This window comes from Juglans regia, chromosome 3 (assembly GCF_001411555.2).
Source record: "Juglans regia cultivar Chandler chromosome 3, Walnut 2.0, whole genome shotgun sequence".
In the NCBI taxonomy this organism is placed as follows: domain Eukaryota; kingdom Viridiplantae; phylum Streptophyta; class Magnoliopsida; order Fagales; family Juglandaceae; genus Juglans; species Juglans regia.
In genome coordinates, this window is record NC_049903.1 from 23,454,619 (window position 1) to 23,477,436 (window position 22,818).

The window sequence follows — 22,818 nt, forward strand, 5'->3', positions numbered from 1 at the left end:
GTTTGGCGAATGTTGTTTTGGGTGATATACTAGTTTAAATTGATTGTGAATCTATTATATCAGTGTTTTATCTGGTACTTGACAACTTTTGGAAACAACAGGTCAAGAAAATTCTCTGCTTGTCTCCTGCATGCCCTAGTTTCAATTTTATTCTTCCTAGCTAGGTTTTATATATTAGAGTTCCGGGTGCTCTGTTGCCTTTATTCCCTTTATAATTATGCATAAGATAAGGAAATATTACAAACTCTGTGTTTAAATATATGATTCCTACAGAAAGATATTGTGATTAAGTATTCCATTATTAAACTCAACTTTTATACCACGCACAGAACTATAATTTTATGCTTATTCATAACAAAAGTTGTACTGCTACCTCTGCATCTTAATTAGCTAGCTAGGTTTGTATCGAATTCTTAATGGCCAAAGTGCTGCTAGCTAGCTCTCCCTAAATAAGCCACCATACCTTCTCTCCTAGCCTGATATTATTAGGCTTGAAATCAACAAGATCAACAAGATCAGTACCATACCTCCATTTAGCCAGAGAAGAACAGGTTTTCCTTCTGGTTTCTTTGTAGCTTCAAAGAACCAGTAGAAGAGTGCTCTTCCATGAGTTTGATTGACAGTAACATATCCTGCATATTCTTGAAGTTCACCAAAGGCTGGCCTGGAGGTCTATGCACTCTTTCTGCTTCTTGTTGGGCCAAGCTTTCATCACGGAGTGTAAGCTGGCTCAGACCTTGCTGAAGTTTTTGTATCTGAACAGATTAAAATTACAAGCAAATATTTTAAGTTGGAAATTGAGAGAGAATGGAGAGAAAGCCATTAGGACCACCTCTTTCGGCCTTATCTTCTCTCTTTCTCTCTCTCTCTCAAAATTAACACGTAGAAACACACAACGAACGTATAGACTGTATGGTTTAAATAGGAAAGGATTGGAAGGCACATATATAAGAATCACATATATTCCTATATATATATATATATATATATATATATATATATATATGGCTGTCAATATCTTTTATATAATACGAAAGATCCACTCCATTCCATGATACACCATGATGACTTTATTCCATATAGCCGTGGAAGTGTTAATAGTTTTGGAAGTATTCTTAGGCCAGTATATAGTTGGAATTTTAATTAACCGTTATTTGAAATTATTGCTTCTATTAAAAACAAAGGGACCATTTGACTTCTTGAACTTGAAAGTATAGTGCCTTTATGTAGAAGGGAGTGATCCTTTTTCTTTTCAATCCACAGCTAGCTTGAGATTTTTTGCTTCAATCAAAAGGACGAGATATGCGGTCTATCTAGTCAATATATATATATATATATATAATGCTTAATTTGCATTGAAATCTTTGAAACTGCACTACACCAACTTAATGAATGTTATGAATTAATAATGTACTGATCTGTAGATTATCTTTCAAACACATGCACCATCTTTCAAACTATCATTCTACAATATGACTGCAAACTATCAAAATAGACGTGCTCTAATCATGATATTTCTTCAGTTTAAGTAGACAACTATCCAACTCCTCTATTTTAATCTTACAGTGATTTTGACATGGACAAAAGCTGGATGCGTATTATCGATCGATTTAGGTCCGCAGAATATAGGGAAGGGGTATATCAATTCATTACAATGGCCCAAGCTCATGCAACAACAAACAATATATGGTGTCCTTGTCGTACCTGTCGTAATAACTTTTTCCATCCGATTGACTTGGTGGAAAGACACTTGTTCACCATAGGAATTGATGAAAACTACACTGAATGGATTTTTCATGGTGAGGAAGAATCCTGGGATGCTAATGAGTTTGATGATGATGTCAATGAAGTGCAAAGGGACGAGTATGTTGATGACATGGATGAGATGTTAGATGACATTAGACTTGGATCATTTCCAAATGTGGAGCCAATAGAACCTCGTACCAGTGAAGGTCCCACCTATGTAGAGCCTAGACCAAAAATTTTTGATCAATTATTGGAAGATGCCAGACGTCCACTCTATCCAAGATGTGCTAACTTCTCAAAGTTATCATTCATTGTGAAGTTGTTGCATATAAGGACGATTGGAGGGTGGAGTGTTAAATCATTTGACATGCTACTAAAGTTGTTGAAAGATTCGTTCTCGGATGCACTTTTGCCTGACTCATACCGCGAGTCACGACGGATGGAGCGGGCCCTTGGTTTTGGTTATATGAAGATTGATGTATGTCCAAATGATTGTATACTATACTGGAAGGAAAATGCTGACAAGCATGATTGTCCCAAATGTGGTATGTCAAGATGGATAACACCCACAATTAAACAAAAAAAAATCCCACACAAAGTACTTCGATATTTTCCGTTAAAACCAAGGTTGAAGAGGTTGTTTATGTCGAAAAAAACAGCAGTATCCATGAGGTGGCACAAAGAACATCGTGTTGACGATTCGAATGTGATGAGGCATCCACGTGACTCAGTAGGGTGGAAGGACTTTGATCAAGAGCATATCTCATTTGCGAGTGATGCGAGAAACATGCGCCTTGGTCTAGCCAGTAATGGGTTCAACCCTTTTAATAATATGAGTAAACCTTATAGTGTATGGCCAGTAATACTTGTTCCTTACAACCTACCACCGTGGTTGTGCATGAAAGACCATTTCTTCATGATGTCTCTTTTAATTCCTGGACCAAAGGCGCCGGGCAACGAGATTGATGTGTATTTGCGGCCTCTTATTGATGAATTGGTTGATTTGTGGGAAAATGGTGTTGATACGTATGATGCATCAACAAAACAAATGTTTCAATTACATGCAGCTTTCTTGTGGACGATTAATGACTTTCCTGCATATGGAAATCTATCTGGCTGGAGCACGAAGGGAAAATTGGCATGCCCTACTTGTAATGGTGACACAGACTCTTTGTGGTTGAAATATGGTCGAAAGCATTGTTACATGGGTCATCGTCGTTTCCTATCTCCAGAACATAGTTGGAGGAGGAAAAAGGCTAATTTCAATGGTAATAATGATCACCGCATGCCACCTTGTGAATTATCTGGCCACGATGTCCTGGATCAACTAAATAATGTTGGAGATATATTATTTGGCAAAGGTGGAAGGAAGAGAAAGCGACGACCTGATGAACTTAATTGGACAAAAACAAGTATCTTTTTCCAATTACCTTACTGGTCAACATTGAAACTTCGACATAACCTTGACGTCATGCATATTGAGAAGAACATCTGTGACAACGTCTTGGGAACTTTGATGAGTATTCCAGGCAAAACAAAAGATTCAATTAATGCACGCAGGGACTTGATGATTCTTGGTATAAAGAAGGAATTACATTTACAAGAACATGGACAACGTCTTGTTATGCCACCTGCATGTTACACATTACAAGGAGATGAGAGGAGAAGCTTTTGCGAGTGGTTACAAGCTGTGAAATTCCCAGATGGATTTGCTGGGAATGTTGCTCGATGTGTTACATTAAATGGTTGTAAAATATCAAGAATGAAGAGTCATGACTGTCATATTTTCTTACAAAGACTATTTCTTGTTGCTATTGCCGAGTACCTAAGACCTGACATTCGCTTGGCTTTGACTGAGTTAAGCACATTTTTCAGACAGTTGTGCACACGCACATTGTCTATAGATGTCTTGAACCGTCTTGAGATTGATATTCCAATCATCCTTTGCAAACTTGAAATGATACTCCCTCCTGCATTCTTTGATGTAATGGTGCACCTAGTTATTCATCTACCACGTGAGGCATTGTATGGAGGGCCTGTACAGTATAGGTGGATGTATCCATTTGAAAGGTATTTAGGAAAATTTAAGTGTTATGTCCGAAACAAAGCCCGTGCTGAAGGCTCGATTGCTGAGGCATACATTCACATAGAATGCTTGACATTTTGCTCGATGTATCTCCATGATATCGAGACTAGATTTGATCGAGAAGAAATAAATGTAGATGTTTGTGAAGGACGTCAACAATCTGAATTTTCGATATTCACACAAAAGGTACGGCCATTGGGTGCATCAAATCCTACTCGACCAGATAATAAAGTATTTGCCAAACAATGTTGGTTTGTACTCAACAATTGTCCTGAGATTGCCCAATACCTAGAGTAAGTCGTAACAAATTGTCGACTTTTTTCACTTACAATATTTAGCCTAATTTCCATTTTTACCCATTACTTAACACATTTTAAGTTGAATTATGCAGTGAGCATCACAACAAATAGAAAGACGAATGTGTCAATAATATTGAGGATGTGCATGAAAGTCAATTTCCTATATGGTTCAAGGAGCGTGTGAGTATGTTGTTGGTAACTACGGTTGGCCAAATTTAGATCCCATTTAGTTTATCTTACAACTTGGGTGATTTAAATTGTCTAACATTTGTGTATTATAAACAGATTAGGCAACTACGTAATTCTAGTCCCGAAGAGGTGTCCGATGATCTGTACGCGCTAGCATGTGGACCTGACCCATGGGTTTCATCATATACTGGTTGCATTATGAATGGAACTAGGTTCCACACAGCACAACGTGAAGAACATCGTCTTACACAAAACAGTGTTGTGCTTGTTCTTGGGGACCATCAAGGTAGGCCTATTGAGTACTACGGAGTTCTAATGGACATTATTGTACTTAACTACCTAGGATGGCGCCATGTATATTTGTTCAAATGTGATTGGTTTGATGTATGTGATATGTGAAGAGGAGTTCGTGTTGGTAATCACTTTACAAGTGTCGACTCAACTAGGAAATCTTACAAGGAAGAGCCTTTTGTACTTGCATGTCAAGCGTCACAAGTATTTTATCTCAAAGATACGAGTTTAGGGAGAAATTGGCTAGTAGTACAGAAGGTAACCACTAGGAATGTTTATGACATTCCCAGCACAACAGTTGGGGATGAGGATGAGGATCACTTGATTGAGGATGAAGCATACCAGGATGAAGAATTTTCTCCACCAGCCCATTTTGTAATGGAAGATGATACATGTTTAGATATGCCTTTGCATCGAATCGATATAGACCCGATTTTAGTTGATGATAGAGTCATGTTAGACCACCCTGATCCAAGAGTTGAGGAAGATGAGTTTCTTAGTAACGACTCATCGGAGGATGACAGTGATTGGAATAGTGACAACACTGCAGATTCAAGCGGAGAGGATGGTCATAGTGATCATGAAAACTTACTCTAATGATTAAGTAAGCATTTTAGTACTATTTATGTTATAATGCACTAGGCAAAGTAATTATATGTATATCTTTGTGAATATATACATATAATTATGTTGATAATGACTTTGTCCAATGTTTTTCTGAGTTGATTCATTCATCTTAATTGATAATAATCAACTAGGTATTATTTTTGTTGAGAGTCCTTCAATTAATGGGTTCCTGTTAGGTGTATTTGTGGTTTTCCTCTATAATTGTCTTGATCAAACGTGTGGTATTTGTTTTTTCACTAATGTGTATATATATATATATATATATATATGGTGTTGCGGTGTTGCAGATAAAGAGGGAGATTGCCACCTTGAAGCTCCTCAAACATCCTACGTGGTGATTACACGAGGTATACATGTGCATCCTTTTCTTATCTTCCCTCTCACCTTGAACCTCCTCAAACATTCTAGGTTATATATCTTTGTCTTAATCTATCTTCTTACTGTCATCATACCTTTTTTATGGCAGTAAATGAAGGCCTTCTTGCAATAAAAAAAAAATTATGTAGTGGAATATTTGAGAACACATATAATGCATTTCCTGGTATGGTATGGGCTTGGAATATCTTCATCTCTGTCTTTTTGTTTTTTAATTCTCAAAAATGTCTGTTGATGGAGACTTTATGTGCATAGATAAGGGTTGTGAACCAGAAATAAGCTGTTTATGTGAAAACATATATTATTTTCAGACTCCATTTAATATATTTAGTTGATTATTTATTTCTACTCTATTTATTTATTTACTCACACATTGCATCTTTCTTTTACCACAGTGCTACTTAGCTTATTCTATATAAGCTAAAACTGGAGGGGAGGATAACTAAAGTCCACAATGCTGCCAAGTTTTTGCATTAGTTTAAGCATAAATTGGTAGAAAGCTGATAATTGCACTTTGACATTTCACTTGTAAATTTGTAATTGAATGGTTTGAATATTTGGATGTTGAACCGTCTGGTTAATTTTACTCTGTCTCCGATATAACACATGATCAATCATCTACTTTTGAAGGTGACCATAGTATGGAAACAACGTAGATGATTGTTTTGTATACGTGTAAGAAGTACTTTTTGGAAAATCAGGTTTTCTTGATGGATATGTACTTGATCTTGGGATTCTTTATCTATTAAATATTGTGAGATATACTAATAGATGCGGGTGATATTCTGAATCTTAGTGCAAAATGTATCAATCATCATGTGAGTTTGGGAAGGTATAGAAATTGTATGCATATGGTGAAGAGGCCTCTATATCATGAACTAGGCGAGGATGCATATAAATTAGGGGCTTAATGCTTGATTTCCTTACTGGTTTATATGTATAATTTATTTTTGCTTTTTACTCTTGACAATGGGCATTAAGTTTCAATTGAGAGATCGATCGAAAGCTATGGGCTCCCAAAAGAAAAGTCAAAAAGTGAGAGAAAGCTTTAATAGGGTTTTGAGTCGACGGGAATATCTATTGCATGCCATATATTCCGTCGTATAGTTCAAAATAAAAATTAAGAGAAAAGAACAAGTCGCATGCATGCAATTGTGTAGTCTTTAATTGGCACGATGCATGCTAGTGCTATTTGTTAAGTACTACTGCTGCTCGCTTTGATTAATTATTTAGAATTTAAAACAATTAATTATACCCTCAAAACTTACTAGAAAAGGCCGATGAGCAATGTTGTGATCACCATGATCCTATTTTTGTTCTGGCCCATAACAATAATGTTGTTATTGTGCATTTTAAGTAGTTTTATAAGTCAACAAATTAAAATGATGAAATATATATATAAATATATATATATATATAAAAGAACGACGACGTATCAACTTGTAATACAAGTCTTGTATGACTGAAGATGATAAAATCTGTAATAAAAAATAACATTTCTCAAAACAAACTTCTAGCTAGATCATATAATAAATATTTCTAATTTAGATAAAGATCGAAGATTATTCTTTACATGATTTTGTAGAATAATCTATATTGTTTTAAATTCAGCGGTACTAGGTATATATATATATATATATATATATATATATATATTTATATATAATTTCTGATCATCTACTTTTGTGGGATCTTGGTGCTAGCTGTAATACATGGCTCGCCCAGTATGGCCAAATCCTTCATGTAATTTGATTGCTTTCCTTGCCTTTCTCTTTCTCTGTTGAGCTAATATATTAGCCTTAACACATTATATAACTGTCGCATTTTGAAAAGAGAGAATAAAATATGAGTATAAAATTATATACTATTAAACACTAGAAAAAATAACGTCCATGTATGTATTTTTTTTATATATCTAATTTAATGGTTTACATTTACATTCAATGGAATAACATTGAAGGGCCTGACTTAAAAAAAAAAGGGTTATTCTTTATGTTAATGTAATAAACGGGTTGTTTGAAGCTTTCTTTTTTTTTTTTCTTGAGACAAGGGCTGTTAATTGTTAGAGAAGGAAGAATGGTTTCCATATCCGTGTGTACATGGGTCCCACCGCAGGAGGAAATAGTGAAATATCTTTTTGTGATGGGAAGTTGTTATACGCGGGATCACGAAATATTTAGCAGAAATTGGAGGGAAATAAGCTTTATGTTTAAAAGTCTTTAGTTGATGAAGTGACTTCAACCCACTACACAAAAGTAGCGCAGTACACAGAAAGTTAAGAGTTATCTCATTGGTGGAAAAGGCGCAAGAGAGCCCTGTATTCAAACTGACCTTTAAGCACTCTCTTGTATTCAGACTGACCTTTAAGCACCAAGAGAGCCCTGTATATATTTTCCTACCATCTTTTATTCATCCATCTCCACTACTTATTATAATAAGTAGATTCTTCTGTATGAAACTATTTACGAGTTTCACAAAAATGGGGATCCTGAGTTTATTTCCCCACATTATTGGGGTGAAGCTAAACTAAACTAAGCTTTTCTATTATTCTCAGTTGAGGTGAACTCAGAATATCTTACACAAATTTGCAGTTGGTTGTTTGCAAACTAAGCTTATCATCTGGTGAAGAGGCCAGTTTAGAGATGATTGCAAATCATCAACTTATTTCACAAATCTGTTATATGGATTTGCACAGTTTAATGATAGAGGTGAAATGACCTTATTTCACCTCGGTAATAGAGCTCAAACTGGGGTTTAATAAACTGACCTTATGTCATCTTGGTGAAGGTAAGGAAAATATGAGGAGATAGACGTGGAATTGCAAGGGAAATCCATATACCCAGTTTTGTTATTTGTGCATGAAATGATACTAAGTATATTTATCAACTTGTCTACAACCATAAACCAAAGATGAATTTATTTTTAGAAGTTTTTCTTGTTGCCATTCAGATTTCATGAAAAAAGGTTTCTTTATGGGTCTACCAGCATGCCTTAATCATATTGGGGTTCCAAAGATTGTTTTATTACCCACATCATCCAGCTTTATCATACATGGACGTTAGAAAGTAGACTTTATGGGCCTGTAGAAATGTTGCATTTTCACCCACTTTTGTTATTTGTGCATGAAATGATACTAAGTATATTTATCAACTTGTCTACAACCATAAACCAAAAAATGAATTTATTTTTAGAAGTTTTTCTTGTTGCCATTCAGATTTCATGAAAAAAGGTTTCTTTATGGGTCTACCAGCATGCCTTAATCATATTGGGGTTTCAAAGATTGTTTTATTACCCACATCATCCAGCTTTATCATAGAGGAGGAAAGAAAGTTTCGTTTATGGGCCTATAGAAATGTTGCATTTTCACAATGATTTGTGTAGTGGTTTATATATCTAATTTCACCTGACAGAAACTTTTACAATACAGTTGCATATAGAATTGATTTCCAAGCATTTGATCCAACAATTAGCCATGAGAGGAACAAGAAGAGGACATGGTGGACATGCCGGAATGACACAAACTCGCATACGCGCTAGTGATGGGTGCACATGGAGTGGTCCAACACCTCAGTCGCAACCGTGTAGGTGGACACGAATGGTTGAGCAAAACTCATCATCGGACGACTCAACACAGCCCCCGGATATGGTTTTGGGTACTGAGTTTCCTGAAATTAGCAATGATCCAAATACAAGGCCTGAGAACAATGGTAATAAGTATTGTTTTGGTGGAAATTGTGCAGAATTTCTTATTAACGGCTCTCAGATTTTTGTACAATATTTATTGTTTTAAGAGGTGGCTGGACAATGTACAATGTTGGTATGCATGCTTGAAGAATCATTGTTAGTTGCATTCAACATACTTATTCACTGGAAGTTTCTCTTTAGGTTGAGTGTTGAATTGATTTGACTTTTGAAATTCATTCCCTACTCATTTAAGACTTTGAGAAGGTCCATGGAATGAATATAAGAATTTCAAGGATGGTGAAAGTCTGGAAACACTAATGATAGAGCATCCTAAATCAACTAATTGATGTACTACTGCTAGGTACACCCAGTACACCACTACACATTGGTGATCAAAGCCCTGTTAGGTACACCCAGTACATAGTAGCCAAAAATAAATACATTATGATCATGACAACTACATATCGGAGAACATATAGATGAACTTGTGACTGCATTAAACTTAAGCAAAGAAAGAGATAGGAAGAGAGTAATAAAATTTATAAACATTCCAGTTCATTGCCCAATTCAAAAGCAGCATCAGTAAATAATTTCCCATATTAATGCTAAAGTGAGTTACACTTTGGTCTCACCTTCATCCTCCCCATATTATAAATAACTTGGTGGGTTCAGTTTGGCATCAAATCGTATTTAGTTTTTTTGCTACTGACTTGTGTAGGTAGAGATATAGTTAGGAGGGGGTAGAGTGGTTCTACTCAAAAGTTTTGGAGATTTCTCTTTTAGCTAGATCTCTAATATGCCTGCTGTTCTTTAGCCATATATGTAAACAACTGGAAAAAATGTGGAACAATTATAAACACTGGGAACTTAGTATGTGGTTTTTCTTTAAAAGAACTAGTTAAGGTGGACGTGTACATGGCATGAAAGATAAAGTGAAGCAACAAAGATGGGGCTAGTAATTTGGTGGTAGTGCCCTACAAAGCAGAAAGAGATGACAAACATATTCTTTACTTCTTCTTTTTTCCCTGTAAGAGGTTTTTTTCCTAGTTTAATCATTCATGTAGTGTCTTACAAATCATAATGGGAAGATTCAAATATCTTTACACCCATTAGCTGTATGTTTGTGCAAATCCATACTTAATTTGTTCCAAACGATTACCATCATGTTTAAATTTAAGCATTATATCAATAAAGGTTAAATGAGTCTGCAGAAAATAGAATAAAGCCAGTGATATGTTTGAGATCAATGGTTCTGGACCCAGTAGTTGCTTTAGTGATTATTTCTATTGTTAGTCATTGATGTCAACATGTCAATGGCAGGGAGAGTACCAATGCGGAGGTGTCATGGACCAGCTGGGTGCATTGAGTTTATGAAGCTTCGTAAGCATGGTCTCATTCCTTTGAAGATTAATGATGGTGAGAGGGCACCATCATGTGAGAATGCACTGTTCTTTACAACAAGGGTAACATGGATTATCAAGCATCATGCAACCATGGCTCAAAATACTTGGGATGCTGTAGATACACAAGAAAAAGAGGAGTTGATCAATCGTGTTTGGGTATTGTGCTGCTTGCATTAAACTAAGAAAATAGATTGATATTCTAGTTGAATAAATGAAAGATGTTATGTCTATGATCTTAATGTCTATGGACTAATGTCTTTTGGTACAATGTTGCAGGCTGATTTCATTCTAGATTGGAGCAAAAGGAATCATCGCGAGATGGTCGAGAAGAACCTTGGAAAGAAGTTCAATGACTTTCACTACCAGCTTCATAAAATATACATGGGTTGTGCAACCCACGATGAGGCATTACTAAAACCAACCTCGTTGGTGGAACCAGATGTATGGAAAAAGTTATGTGGGAGATGGGGTAGCAACGAATTCAAGGTAACAAGTGACGTATAAAAAACAGTTTGACAATATATTCTAGCTTTACATTTGATGCAATTTAATGGAAAGAGGTATGTGTTGAGTATTGTTAACATTACCATTATAAATATTGCAAAAAATATCCAATCAAAATAAGGCCAATAGGAAAAGGCAGCGTGTGAACCACACAGCAGGCAGAAAGTCTTTTGTGAGGTTAATACAAGAGATGGTAAAGCTTATTGTCATTTTCAATATCTAAGCTGATTGGTTAGTGCTAGTGTGTAAAGAAAAGAACATCCTTAATATTCATGTATGTAATTGAAGGGTCCGAGCTCATCAAACTTGGTAAACTTCTATAAAGAAACTAGATGGTCAAAGAAGAAAGGGGCATTTGTCACTCCCATGACAGAAACACTCTATGTGCGTGCTCTCTAACTTACCAACTTTGCACTATGTTGTTCCATTCATAGATAAGTAAATAAAGAGTAGGATATTTTTCTAGAATGGTATAAATGATAAAATATATATTTTTGCATCAGAATAATATGATTGAGAAGTTAGATGAGATGGAGCTTGAGGAGCACACAGATGAGGCTGCAAATATTATATTCCGAGATGTGCTAGGACACAGATCTGGTTATGCAAGAGGACTTGGTGGTTCAGTTATACCCGAGCCTAGACCATCATCTATGTCGGCACAATTTGAGCACCTAGCCCAAGAAAATGAGAAACACAAAAATGAGGCAATAATGTACGAGACTGAATTGGATGACTTGAAAAGGGAAGTACGACAATTATTGGTTTGGCAACAATCGTATGACCAGAGGATGAACCTATTCGAATGTGATTTAGAAAGAGTGTCTAATAGAGACACTCCAGGAAATGTTTAGCTAGATGGCCTTCTAAACTAGGATTTTTTGATATTTTGCTCCATTTGCTGGCTGGCACATATTTTATTTAATAGTTGTCTAGATTTTTGGGTGCAGGATTTTACTGTTAGTTGTACTTGCTGGATGTTCCTTGGTGGAATTATATAATGTCCTGGGCAACAAAATTTTGGTGGGATTACTCTGTTAAAGGTTATGAGAAAACATTGTAAGTATGCTTTAAAACCCCTAGAAACTGCATGTATTGTCTTCAATGGCTAAGAGAGTTGCTGATGCATATTCTATAAGATTAGTTATGATGCTAGTGATATTAAAACCTTGAAACTTGAGAGATGTATACCAGGTACAAAGAAATGTTTGGTAATTTTTCTGTAATAGACTATAGGTACAGATTTATGTTGAATATACATGTAAAGATTCAAATATTTTATCATATGCTATCATTTGCATAACTCGGGTACTATTGGAATTTAGAAGCCTTTGCATTATATTGGGAGATTTGTATAATCAGGTCTAACAATGTTTCTTCACAACAATAGGTCATTGGGTCACTCTTTGTGAGTATTTAGGTAAACTTAAAAATAGCCTTGTCTATTTCATGAGATTTATGGTGGGGTCAACTTGGTTTTGTTTTAATTGAAGTAAGGTTTGGTTTGTCGTTATTGGGATTTTGTAAACAATGTTGCATACATTTTTTTTAACCAATTCCATATAATATTTTAGTATATTATATGGAAATCAGTCCTTGCATGCATACATAGTTATAATCTGGCTGGTGAAAACTAACTGCATAGCACTGTTTTCAATATTTGGTGGGGTGGAAGAAACAAAAATGGCATATAAGATATCCTTTGCTGGAATTTTGGGCTTAGGTGGTAATTTCCACCATTCATTCCCCTGTTTTTTGCATGGCTATATACTTGCATATTTTTAAGCCTCAAATGTAGTGCATATGATATAGTACTTGAATATCATATCATAGGAAAGATATTTGGACAGGTTTGCAAATTTGTGCGTTAGGTGTGTGCCATATGATATGTAGTTTTAAGTCACATATATAGGGCTGAAAATTGTATCCACCCTATCGATGGTTTGAGTTGTGACTATTGTTAAATCAAATACATGAGGCCAATTGTGATGTAGGGTAGAAATGAGATAAGAGGTAGAGCAGAATATTAAGAAAATAGAGAAGAGAAAAGAACGAGAGAGGAGGGAGAGAGAAGAAGAAGACACTCGGGACTGGAAGGGGGCGGCTAGCGCATCCGTTTTTGCATTCAAAATCAACTGACTACAAAATTCCTTCAAAAGTCTTTAAGTAGTAGGGCAACACAAACCCTAAATGAAATAACTAACACATTAATAAAATGACAAAAATAGAAAATGTCTTTAAGTAGTAGGGCAATACAACCCTAAATAAAATAGACAAAACATTAATAAAATAACTAAAACAATAATAGAAGGAGATGTCCTCATCAACTCTCCCGGGGTGGAAAAGCTTGATTCTGCCAAGTTGATGATTCACACTAAGGCTGCAATCAATCACCCAACCATAAACTAAGTGGTTGAGCACGCTTCTTCCGACGGCCATAAACACGTGTGAGTGGAGGTCATGAATCTGGTGTCTCTGCCCACTTCTCTAGAACAGGCGGCTGGTGACCCAGGCAAAGGAAGATCCTGCTGGCCCCGATAAAGCTCTAATAAATCTGGATCAAGCTGCTGTAGTGTCTCTCTGGGAATCCATGTACAGTCAGAATCTGGTCGATCGACCCAACGAACAAGGAAACGTTGAACCTCTCCATCATTGGTCAACACAATCTGTTCATCTAGAATAGTATCAATTTTATCTGTGTGTGCTGTGATGGATGGTAGTGGATTAGGAGTTACAAAAGGTTCAGGATTAAGGCTCACAGATGGAGGCAGAAAAGGATCACTGGAGGGATTGAAGTGGCCTTTATAAGCAACTAAGTCCTCAACATTGAAAGTAGGGTGGTAACCAAAATGTGATGGAAGATCAATAATGTATGCATTTGGACCAACACGCTTTAAAATTTTAAAAGGACCAGCACTACGTGCTTGCAATTTGGAAGCGGATCCAGGTGGATGCCGTTCCGGTCTAATTCGAATCATAACATAATCCCCAACTTTAAATTCAACATGTCGTTTATGCAAATCAGCTTGCAGTTTATATGATGCATTACTAGCCTCAAGTTGTTTATTGATCTCAATATGCAAGTCATGAAGATGTTGAACAAAAGCCTCAGCTGACACAGATACATGAGCATGAGGAGACATGGGAATAAGGTCTAAGGGCTTCCTAGGTTTGTAGCCATTAACAACTTCAAAGGGACTCATACCTATAGACCGATTCACCGAACTGTTATATGCAATCTGAGCTGTAGGGAGGATCAAATCCCAATTCCTAAGATTCTCCTGAACCAGACATCTTAATAAGTTGCCAAGACTGCGGTTGACAACTTCAGTTTGACCATCTGTCTGGGGGAGGTAAGCAGTGGAGAATTTCAATTTAGTGCCAACCATATGCCATAGGGTTCTCCAAAAATGACTTGTGAAGCGAACATCCCTATCTGACACAATGGTTTTAGGAAGACCATACAACTTGACAATCTTGTTAAAGTACAACCTAGCGACCTTAGACGCATCTGAAGTTTTGCTACAAGGGATAAAGTGAGCCATTTTTGAGAAACGGTCCACTACAACAAAAATAGAATCATACTTCTTCAGAGTGCGTGGAAGTCCCAACACAAAATTCATACTAACGTCTTGCCAAGGACAACTAGGGACAGGAAGGGGTGTGTAGAGACCAGTATTTTGTCGCTTTTGTTTGGCTAATTGACAAGTGTTACAGGTGCTAACTATCTTAGCCACATCTCTCTTCAAGCTAGGCCAATAGAATTGACGTTCAATCTCTTCTATGGTCTTATCATGTCCAAAATGCCCAGCCAAGCCTCCAGCATGAATTTCCCAAACTATAAAGTCTCTAACTGAAGTCCGGGGGATACACAACTTATTGGTTTTAAAAAGATAACCATCCTCCAAACGGAAACCATCAGTGGTATCCGACTGCCCGCTTTTCAAAGCGAAAAAAGTATCCCTAAAATCAAGACAAGACTCATACTCCTCCTTAAGTCTTTCAAAACCTATGACCTTGACATTCATGATAGACAAGAGGGAGATACGGCGGCTCAAGGCATCAGCTGCTTGGTTCTCAATGCCCTTCCTATGCTTTAAAGCAAAAGAATAAGCTTGCAAATACTCAACCCAACGGCCATGCCTAGAATTCAATCTTTTCTGGGAATTGAGGTAGCGGAGGGCCTCATGATCTGAATAAAGAACAAACTCCTGAGGTAGCAAATAATGGCGCCAATAGCGCAAAGCTTGCACAACCGCGTACAGTTCCTTATCATAGGTAGAGTACCGTTGTTTGGCATCATTTAACTTCTCACTGAAATAAGCAACAGGGTGGCGTTCCTGGCTAAGAACTCCACCTATTCCTACCCCTGAAGCATCACACTCAACCTCAAAAACTTTGGAGAAATCAGGAAGTCGCATGACAGGAGCTTCCGTCATTCGCTTCTTAACTAACTTAAAAGCCTTAGCCGCTTCCGATGTCCACTGAAATTCTCCCCTCTTCATGCACTCCGTGATAGGAGCCATGATTGTGCTAAACCCCTTAATAAAACGACGATAAAATGTAGCCAGACCATGAAAACTCCTGACATCATGTATAGTCTTGGGCTCAGGCCAACCAACAATGGCCTGAATCTTTGTGGGGTCAGCAGATACTCCAGTAGAAGACACAATGAATCCTAGGAAGACAACCCTATCGGTGAAGAAAGAACATTTCTTCACATTAGCATACAGATTTGTCTCACGAAGAGTGGAACAAACCTGTGTGAGATGATCTAGATGTTGTTCCTTAGTCCTACTGTAAACGAGAATGTCATCAAAGTAGACGAGGAACTTACCCATGAAAGGCCGAAGAGCTTGTGTCATCACTCTCATAAAAGTACTTGGGGCATTGGTTAGTCCAAAAGGCATGACCAACCACTCATAAAGGCCGTCCTTCGTCTTGAAGGCAGTCTTCCACTCATCACCCTGGCGAATCCTAATTTGGTGATACCCACTCTTTAAATCAATTTTCGAAAATATTGTGGCACCAACCATCATATCCAACATATCATCAAGCCTAGGGATGGGAAATCGATATTTCACTGTGATCCTATTAATGGCACGACTATCAATGCACATCCTCCAAGAACCATCTTTCTTAGGAGTCAAAAGGGCAGGAACTGCACAAGGACTTAAACTCTCACGGATAAAGCCTTTATGAAGAAGTTCACCCACTTGTCTTTGGAGCTCAGCATGCTCAGTGAGATTCATCCTATAATGAGGCAAGTTGGGAAGGGACGCTCCTGGGACGAGATCTATGGCATGTTGAATATCTCGTAGAGGAGGTAAGTGGTCAGGGAGGTCTTCAGGGAAGACATCCCGAAACTCCTGAAAAAATGATTGGGCTTCATCAGGGACCACTACTGGAGATGCCAAAGGAACCTCCATAACAACTACAGCAAACACCACAGGAGCACTCACGAGTGCACGCTCAAACTCCGTAGAGTTAATGATATTTAACCCTTTTCGTTCCACAATTTTCTTTGTTTGTTGTGACCCAACAAGTTTTGGAGTTAAAGGGTTAAGATGAATCTTCTTTCCATTAAACACAAAGGAACATGAATTGGATCGACCATGGATAGTCACATCTAAGTCGAATAACCAAGGCCTGACAAGAATGACATGACCGACATCCATAGGAATGACGTCACACCATATACGATCCTTATACTCTAAGAACTGGATAGGAACCAGACAACGCTCTTTCACAGCTATGGAAGAGGTATCAACCCAAGAAACACTATAAGGCTGAGGGTGAGGTACTGGTTGTAATCCAAGACGGGACACAGTAGCCACAGAAACCGCATTAATGCAACTCCCACTATCCACAATGATTTTGCAACCCTTATCATTGATTTTGATATAAGTATGAAAGATGGCATGACGGCGCCAATCATCAGCACCTTTTGGTTGGGTAAGGGTGCAACGTACAACACTTAATCTGGGTGTGTCGGGAGCATAAGGTACAAAACTTAAATCCACAGGAAAGGCTCGGATACAACCTAAGAAGGTACCCTCATCATCACCTAGATCACCAAACTCTTCAAGATTAGGCTCATAGACTTGATCTTCTAACAGTTCCTCAACTATACTCTCATGTTCCTCAATGACTAGGGTTCGACTAGGACAATTGGAAGAAATGTGACCAAAACCCTTACATTTGAAACACTGCAAGCGGGAGGAAGTCCTTGGAACTTCAGGACCTTTACCCTTATTTTCCCATGCGGGGGACACATTAGATGGCGGAGGTCCTAAGAGAGACTCAGGGGAAAGGGTGGGCGCTGGGGTGATGGAAGGGCGGTTGTCACCGCGCCTTCCATACGGAGTCCTCATGACTGACTCATAGTCTCGGACTAAAGAGTAAGCATGGTCAAGTGTAGCGACACCCCGAAGGACAAGCTCACGTCTAAGGTCATCCTTTAAGCCTTGTCTAAACCTACTCAAAGTCATGGCCTCATCCTCAACAATATGACATCTCTTCGGAATTCATCAAATTGAGTGACATACTCGGTCACTGGCCGATTGCCCTGTGTAAGGGCATTCCATTGGTCCAACAAATTACCCCTGTAAGATTGGGGCAGGTATTTCTCTTGAAGACGACGCTTCATTTCTTCCCAACTCCCAACGGGAGGCGCATGACGCCTCTCAAGGAGATCCTCTACACTTTCCCAAAAGAGTTGGGCAGTGCCAGTTAGTTTCAGGCTAGCAAATTGAACTCTTCGATCTTCAGGGACTCTATACCAGGTAAAGAAACGATCCATATCCCTAATCCATTGAGTAAAAACTCGAGGATCTAAGCAACCATCAAAAGTAGGGGCCTCTAGCTTAATGTTTCTGAATAGACGCTCCTCATGGCGAGTAGGGGACTGAGTACCTTGGCGGTAATGGTCTCGTTCTCGCTCACGATCATAATCCCTACCCCCACGATCATGTCTGACATGTTGTCGATCACCTCGTCGACGACGATGGCGTCTATTTTGGGACACTTCAGAGTTGTCAGACGAATGAGGGAGTTCCTCAAAATTGTTCAACCTAGCAGCTAGGTCCCTGTTCTCCTCACGAGTAGCAGCCATCTCAGTTTGGACAGCCGCTAATTGAGTTTGTACATGTTGTTGGTTATTGGCTAGTTGAGCTAATTGCCGAGTGAGGGCATCAAATTGGGAAGGGTCCATGGTAAAAGTACTGGAACTAGAGGTGACAAGACGACCACTACGCAACTGCATGCAATGCAACACTCGCTAAATGAAGTGCAATGGAGATCAATGAACAAAAATGCAAGCAATGAAAATATCAACCTGAGCAAATTTTTTTTTTTTTTTTGGGATTACGTAAATCCAAATACGGCAAGCAACTAATGCTAATATTTAAAATGACAAAAGCAAAGACCAAATACTAATCAAGAAAATCCAATCACATAGGATTTTTTTTTGAATAAGTAATGAAGAAACGAAGAACAAGAGTTTGGTCTTATGAAGATGAGAGAATGGGAATATAAAATCCAAGAGTTGACTAAATTGGGCTGCAGCAAGTATGGGAATAAAAGTAACCACGGAAACTAAGTTAACAAAAGATCCAATCAAGTGGGTCTGGAAAATTTACTACTGGTAGCACAGCACAGAAAAACAATTGATACAATTTTTTTAAAAATAAACCGATTGTATAAAACCAAATAAAGAGATAGTTAAAACTTCCCTCGTGTTGATAACTGTGCACACTCGTTGAAAAGTCACGCGCGGAACTCCGACTCCCTCTCTTTATTCCTTTTGCGTTCGGCTGTTTCTCTGCTGGAAGTCGCGCGAGGGGAGAAGACCGAAGGAGAGTTAGGCGTCTGGTCGAGGAAGAAGAATCGGAGCTGAGATGCTGTGTTTCCGGCGTCGTCTGCCTCAAATCTAGTGGTTTGCGTTCGGCTGTTTCTCTGCTGGAAGTCGCGCGAGGGGAGAAGACCGAAGGAGAGTTAGGCGTCTGGTTGAGGAAGAAGAACCGGAGCTGAGATGCTGTGTTTCCGGCGTCGTCTGCCTCAAATCTAGTGGTTTCGACGAGGTCTGTACTGTTTTCTCTTTTTTTTTTTTTTGGTATCTGTTGTCTCTGTGTATCTCGGTACTGGGTATTTCGGGAGAGGCCGAAGGTGAGACGGAGGTAACGGGGAGGGTCGAATCACTGAAGAGAACCCAGTTCTCGGCAAGGTCTTCGACGGGCTTTGCTTTGGCTTGGATAGAAGGGAGCTCGGGTGGGTGGGTTTTCGGCGCTGGTTTTCGGAGGAAGGAGATGAAACGAATGGCTCGGTATTGTTTGAGAAAACAATACAACCGGCTCTTGATACCAATATGATGTAGGGTAGAAATGAGATAAGAGGTAGAGCAGAATATTAAGAAAATAGAGAAGAGAAAAGAACGAGAGAGGAGGGAGAGAGAAGAAGAAGACACTCGGGACTGGAAGGGGGCGGCTAGCGCATCCGTTTTTGCATTCAAAATCAACTGACTACAAAATTCCTTCAAAAGTCTTTAAGTAGTAGGGCAACACAAACCCTAAATGAAATAACTAACACATTAATAAAATGACAAAAATAGAAAATGTCTTTAAGTAGTAGGGCAATACAACCCTAAATAAAATAGACAAAACATTAATAAAATAACTAAAACAATAATAGAAGGAGATGTCCTCATCAAATTGGTTTAGGGTTGATATGTTCTCCTCCTGCAGCCCATGCCTCAAAACTGTTATGTTTTACATTGATAAACAGAGAAGGGTATTTATTCTTGACCCTAGAGCAGTGAACTGGAAAAAGTTATGCCATTGCCTGATGCATCTTCTATTTTCCTATGAAATATGGATGATATAACAGATTTTAATGAATTATTGGAGGCTTTTGCTTAGTTTAGTTTGTTCATGTAATGAGTGACATAAGTTTAGTTTGTTGATGACATGATTGGCATGAATTATTGTCTGCTTTAGTTTGCTGCAATGACTGGCATAATTAGTTTAGTTTTTGGTTGACTCTTTTTATCTTACAAAGTAGACATCAGCAATTACTTCAAGCACATGAATAATTGTTTGAAGCATGTGTTTTTTTCAGGTAGAAAGCAAATGGCATATGTTGATATAAATCACCCAAGTGGAATTTTTTGATGCAACACTACAAGAGCCTGCTGGATGCTACATATGTGGATTCACTCCCAGGTTTAAATTAATGTATAGGGTTTAAGGTTAATGTATAACCATGTTGACAACAATTCCAATGAGATGCACACATTCTTCATCAAGTGTTTAGTGTCAGTAAATGGAGATAGGAATTTAAGTAATTGCATGACAATTAGAAGGAACCTGCTATAATGTATGATGTAAAAAGTAAATGAAATGTTCACATTCAAGCTTTTTTGTATGAAATCTGGATGGCAATGTACATGATAATTATTGGAAAAAGTGTATGGTGTTTGAATTATATTAAATCTAAAACAAAAGTCCTCAAAATCTGGTACTTGGCAAAATACTAAATGAGAGGAATCTCAAAGATAATTTGCCATTGGTAAAGCTTAAATTCTTCCTTGGCTACATACGTTACTACTCTTTAGACAGAATCTTCTTGAACTTCTTTATTTTTTCTGAGTTAGTGTGGTGTAAAGAATGCTTAATCTAATTAGATCCTGTTACCACAAATTGCAAAGTATAGATATGTAGTATCTAAATTTCTTTAATTCCCTTGTTTTTTATAAAGAATAATCTATATGCATTTAAGATGATCAGGACGAATGGTTTAAATTTCTAAATTCCCGTGAAGTAGTGGTATATGCTAATATATGCTATTTCCCTAGCTCTTATTATATATAATATTGCTCCAAGGTTGTAGTTTATTTTTGGCATTTTATTCATGAGTCACAGAGTACGTACTGAGCTATTCGGATATATATAAATTAGATGCATCTACACATCTCTATCTAATTTTCTGATCATGATCTTTAAATTAAAGAAGAAGAATTTTTTATGATTGGTCATTATAAATTCATGAAACATATACTGGGGCAAGGAATCAATATAAATAAAATATATTTAATGATTGGTGGAGAATCAATATGCATGCCAAGATGCTATATAGGAATTTATGCGATAGAGGTTGTTTCAATTCAGATTGAGTACATATTGAATGACTTTGCTAACTAACCTGGGTGAAGAACATCAGCTTTAAATAACGTAAACGTGATTTGAAGCCAGGGAATCCAAAAACCCATAAATTCCTGCAACGACGTGTTGCATCAGTGAACCCAAAAACCCATAAATTTGCTCTGATCAACTATTGTTTGAAGCCACCGTTCAGAAAACCCATCAATCTAATAAACCGAGTGGGTTCTTATAATTTATTCACCGCATATCCATTAACCCACACAGCTGTAAATTTGTAAGCAAGCCCGCGGTGATATTAATTGGCATTTCCTGCGCCATACATGCTCACCGTATGTAAAATCCATTTGAGATTGCGGCGTGGTAATCTAATTCACCGCATGTAGAATCAAAACCAAATGCGGGGATCTCGCTATTTCACCGTATGGATCAGCACCATCTTCTTGCGGCGTCATAATCGAATTCACCGCATGTTGAATAAAAAAAATTGTTGGGTCTCGATCTTTCACCGTATGTAAAATCCTTGAATTTGCGGCGTCTATAAATTCACTGCAACCTTGGGAAGAAAGCTTCTTTGCGGCCAGCCCCAAATTCGCCGAAATCTGGATTTTACAGACCCGCAAAATCGCCGTAAATCGCCCCAAATTTGCAACGCCTCATCACCGTAATTGCCCTTCTCCCAAATTGGCAAGGCGATTTTGCTGCGAGAGATGAACCGCCGAGTTAGGTGCAGCAATTGCGGCCACTGATGATTTATCACCAAAAATCAACTGAGCAAACATTTTACTTTCGACCGATTAGCGAAGAGTAATTATCGCAGTTTCTGAAAATTTGCTGCGAGAAAACAAGGAAAATGCGGGAATTTCGCTCCCCGCGAGAAGGAAAATTTCCTGTAGTGTCAAAGATAGCTAAAAACCCAATTTAACAAATGAACCATCTCGTACACAAGTTCACGCATAGTTTTGAGGGAGAGGAGGAGCTTTGGGGAGATAAATCACTAAGAGCCCTGCTACAATCACCGGAAAGGTGGTCCGAATGATTCTACATAGTGTATTTCATTTTTTTTTTTTTTATTTTCCTTTTCTTTATGTATTTTTTTAATTATTATAAATATTTTTTAAAAAAAAATAAAAAATTCATAATATCATTAAAAAATACTTTCTTAATCACTAAATTAAAAAAAAAAAATTCTCATTTGGGACGCAAATTCGGGTACCATTTCTGAAACCACTAATAGATTACTAATATGTTTCAGGATTGCACGTTCGGCCTAGTGGTATAAAACCCCACCAGAGTATTGGGCTGCTAAGCGTACAAGCCCCACTTAGCCATTGGGTTTTTGCCAAGTGCATTACGCAATCCACATTGATTGTTGGGTGGTGCTATGCGTATAAACTAGACTTAACTATCAAGTTTTGTCAAGCATATTCTCCACCCAACTTGACTAGTGGGCGTTATTA

General features: G+C 37.8%; 2 protein-coding genes across 4 annotated transcripts; both read left to right on the forward strand.

The window, feature by feature from the left end:
• The first annotated feature begins 1,654 nt into the window (after positions 1–1,654).
• Positions 1,655–5,208, forward strand: LOC118348016. Its single transcript, XM_035688740.1, has 3 exons — positions 1,655–4,018; positions 4,417–4,606; positions 4,724–5,208. Exons 1-3 carry the CDS (start codon positions 1,655–1,657, stop codon positions 5,206–5,208), a joined length of 3,039 nt encoding a protein of 1,012 aa, XP_035544633.1.
• A 3,602-nt stretch (positions 5,209–8,810) lies between these two features.
• On the forward strand, positions 8,811–20,693 carry LOC118343700. Of its 3 annotated transcripts, none has more exons than XR_004801141.1 (6): positions 8,811–9,320; positions 10,618–10,856; positions 10,977–11,186; positions 11,493–11,588; positions 11,708–12,263; positions 20,319–20,693. XR_004801141.1 is itself a non-coding variant. In XM_035688455.1 (5 exons), the coding sequence occupies exons 1-5, from the start codon at positions 9,086–9,088 to the stop codon at positions 12,056–12,058; spliced, it is 1,131 nt and encodes a 376-aa protein (XP_035544348.1). In that variant the 5' UTR covers positions 8,811–9,085; the 3' UTR covers positions 12,059–13,180. The 3 variants fall into 3 exon arrangements, 1 of the variants encoding a protein (XP_035544348.1); XR_004801142.1 differs by having other exon boundaries at positions 11,708–12,247; XM_035688455.1 differs by lacking the exon at positions 20,319–20,693 and having other exon boundaries at positions 11,708–13,180.
• The last annotated feature ends 2,125 nt before the right edge of the window (positions 20,694–22,818 follow it).

Coding starts and splice junctions, on each gene's coding strand:
- LOC118343700 (XM_035688455.1), top strand. CDS start 9,086: ATGAGAGGAACAAGAAGAGGACATGGTGGACATGCCGGAATGACACAA. Junction 10,857..10,976: donor AGTTGATCAATCGTGTTTGG/GTATTGTGCTGC, acceptor ACAATGTTGCAG/GCTGATTTCATTCTAGATTG. Junction 11,589..11,707: donor CCATGACAGAAACACTCTAT/GTGCGTGCTCTC, acceptor TTTTTGCATCAG/AATAATATGATTGAGAAGTT.
- LOC118348016 (XM_035688740.1), top strand. CDS start 1,655: ATGGCCCAAGCTCATGCAACAACAAACAATATATGGTGTCCTTGTCGT. Junction 4,019..4,416: donor TTTCGATATTCACACAAAAG/GTACGGCCATTG, acceptor TATTATAAACAG/ATTAGGCAACTACGTAATTC. Junction 4,607..4,723: donor TGTTCTTGGGGACCATCAAG/GTAGGCCTATTG, acceptor ATATGTGAAGAG/GAGTTCGTGTTGGTAATCAC.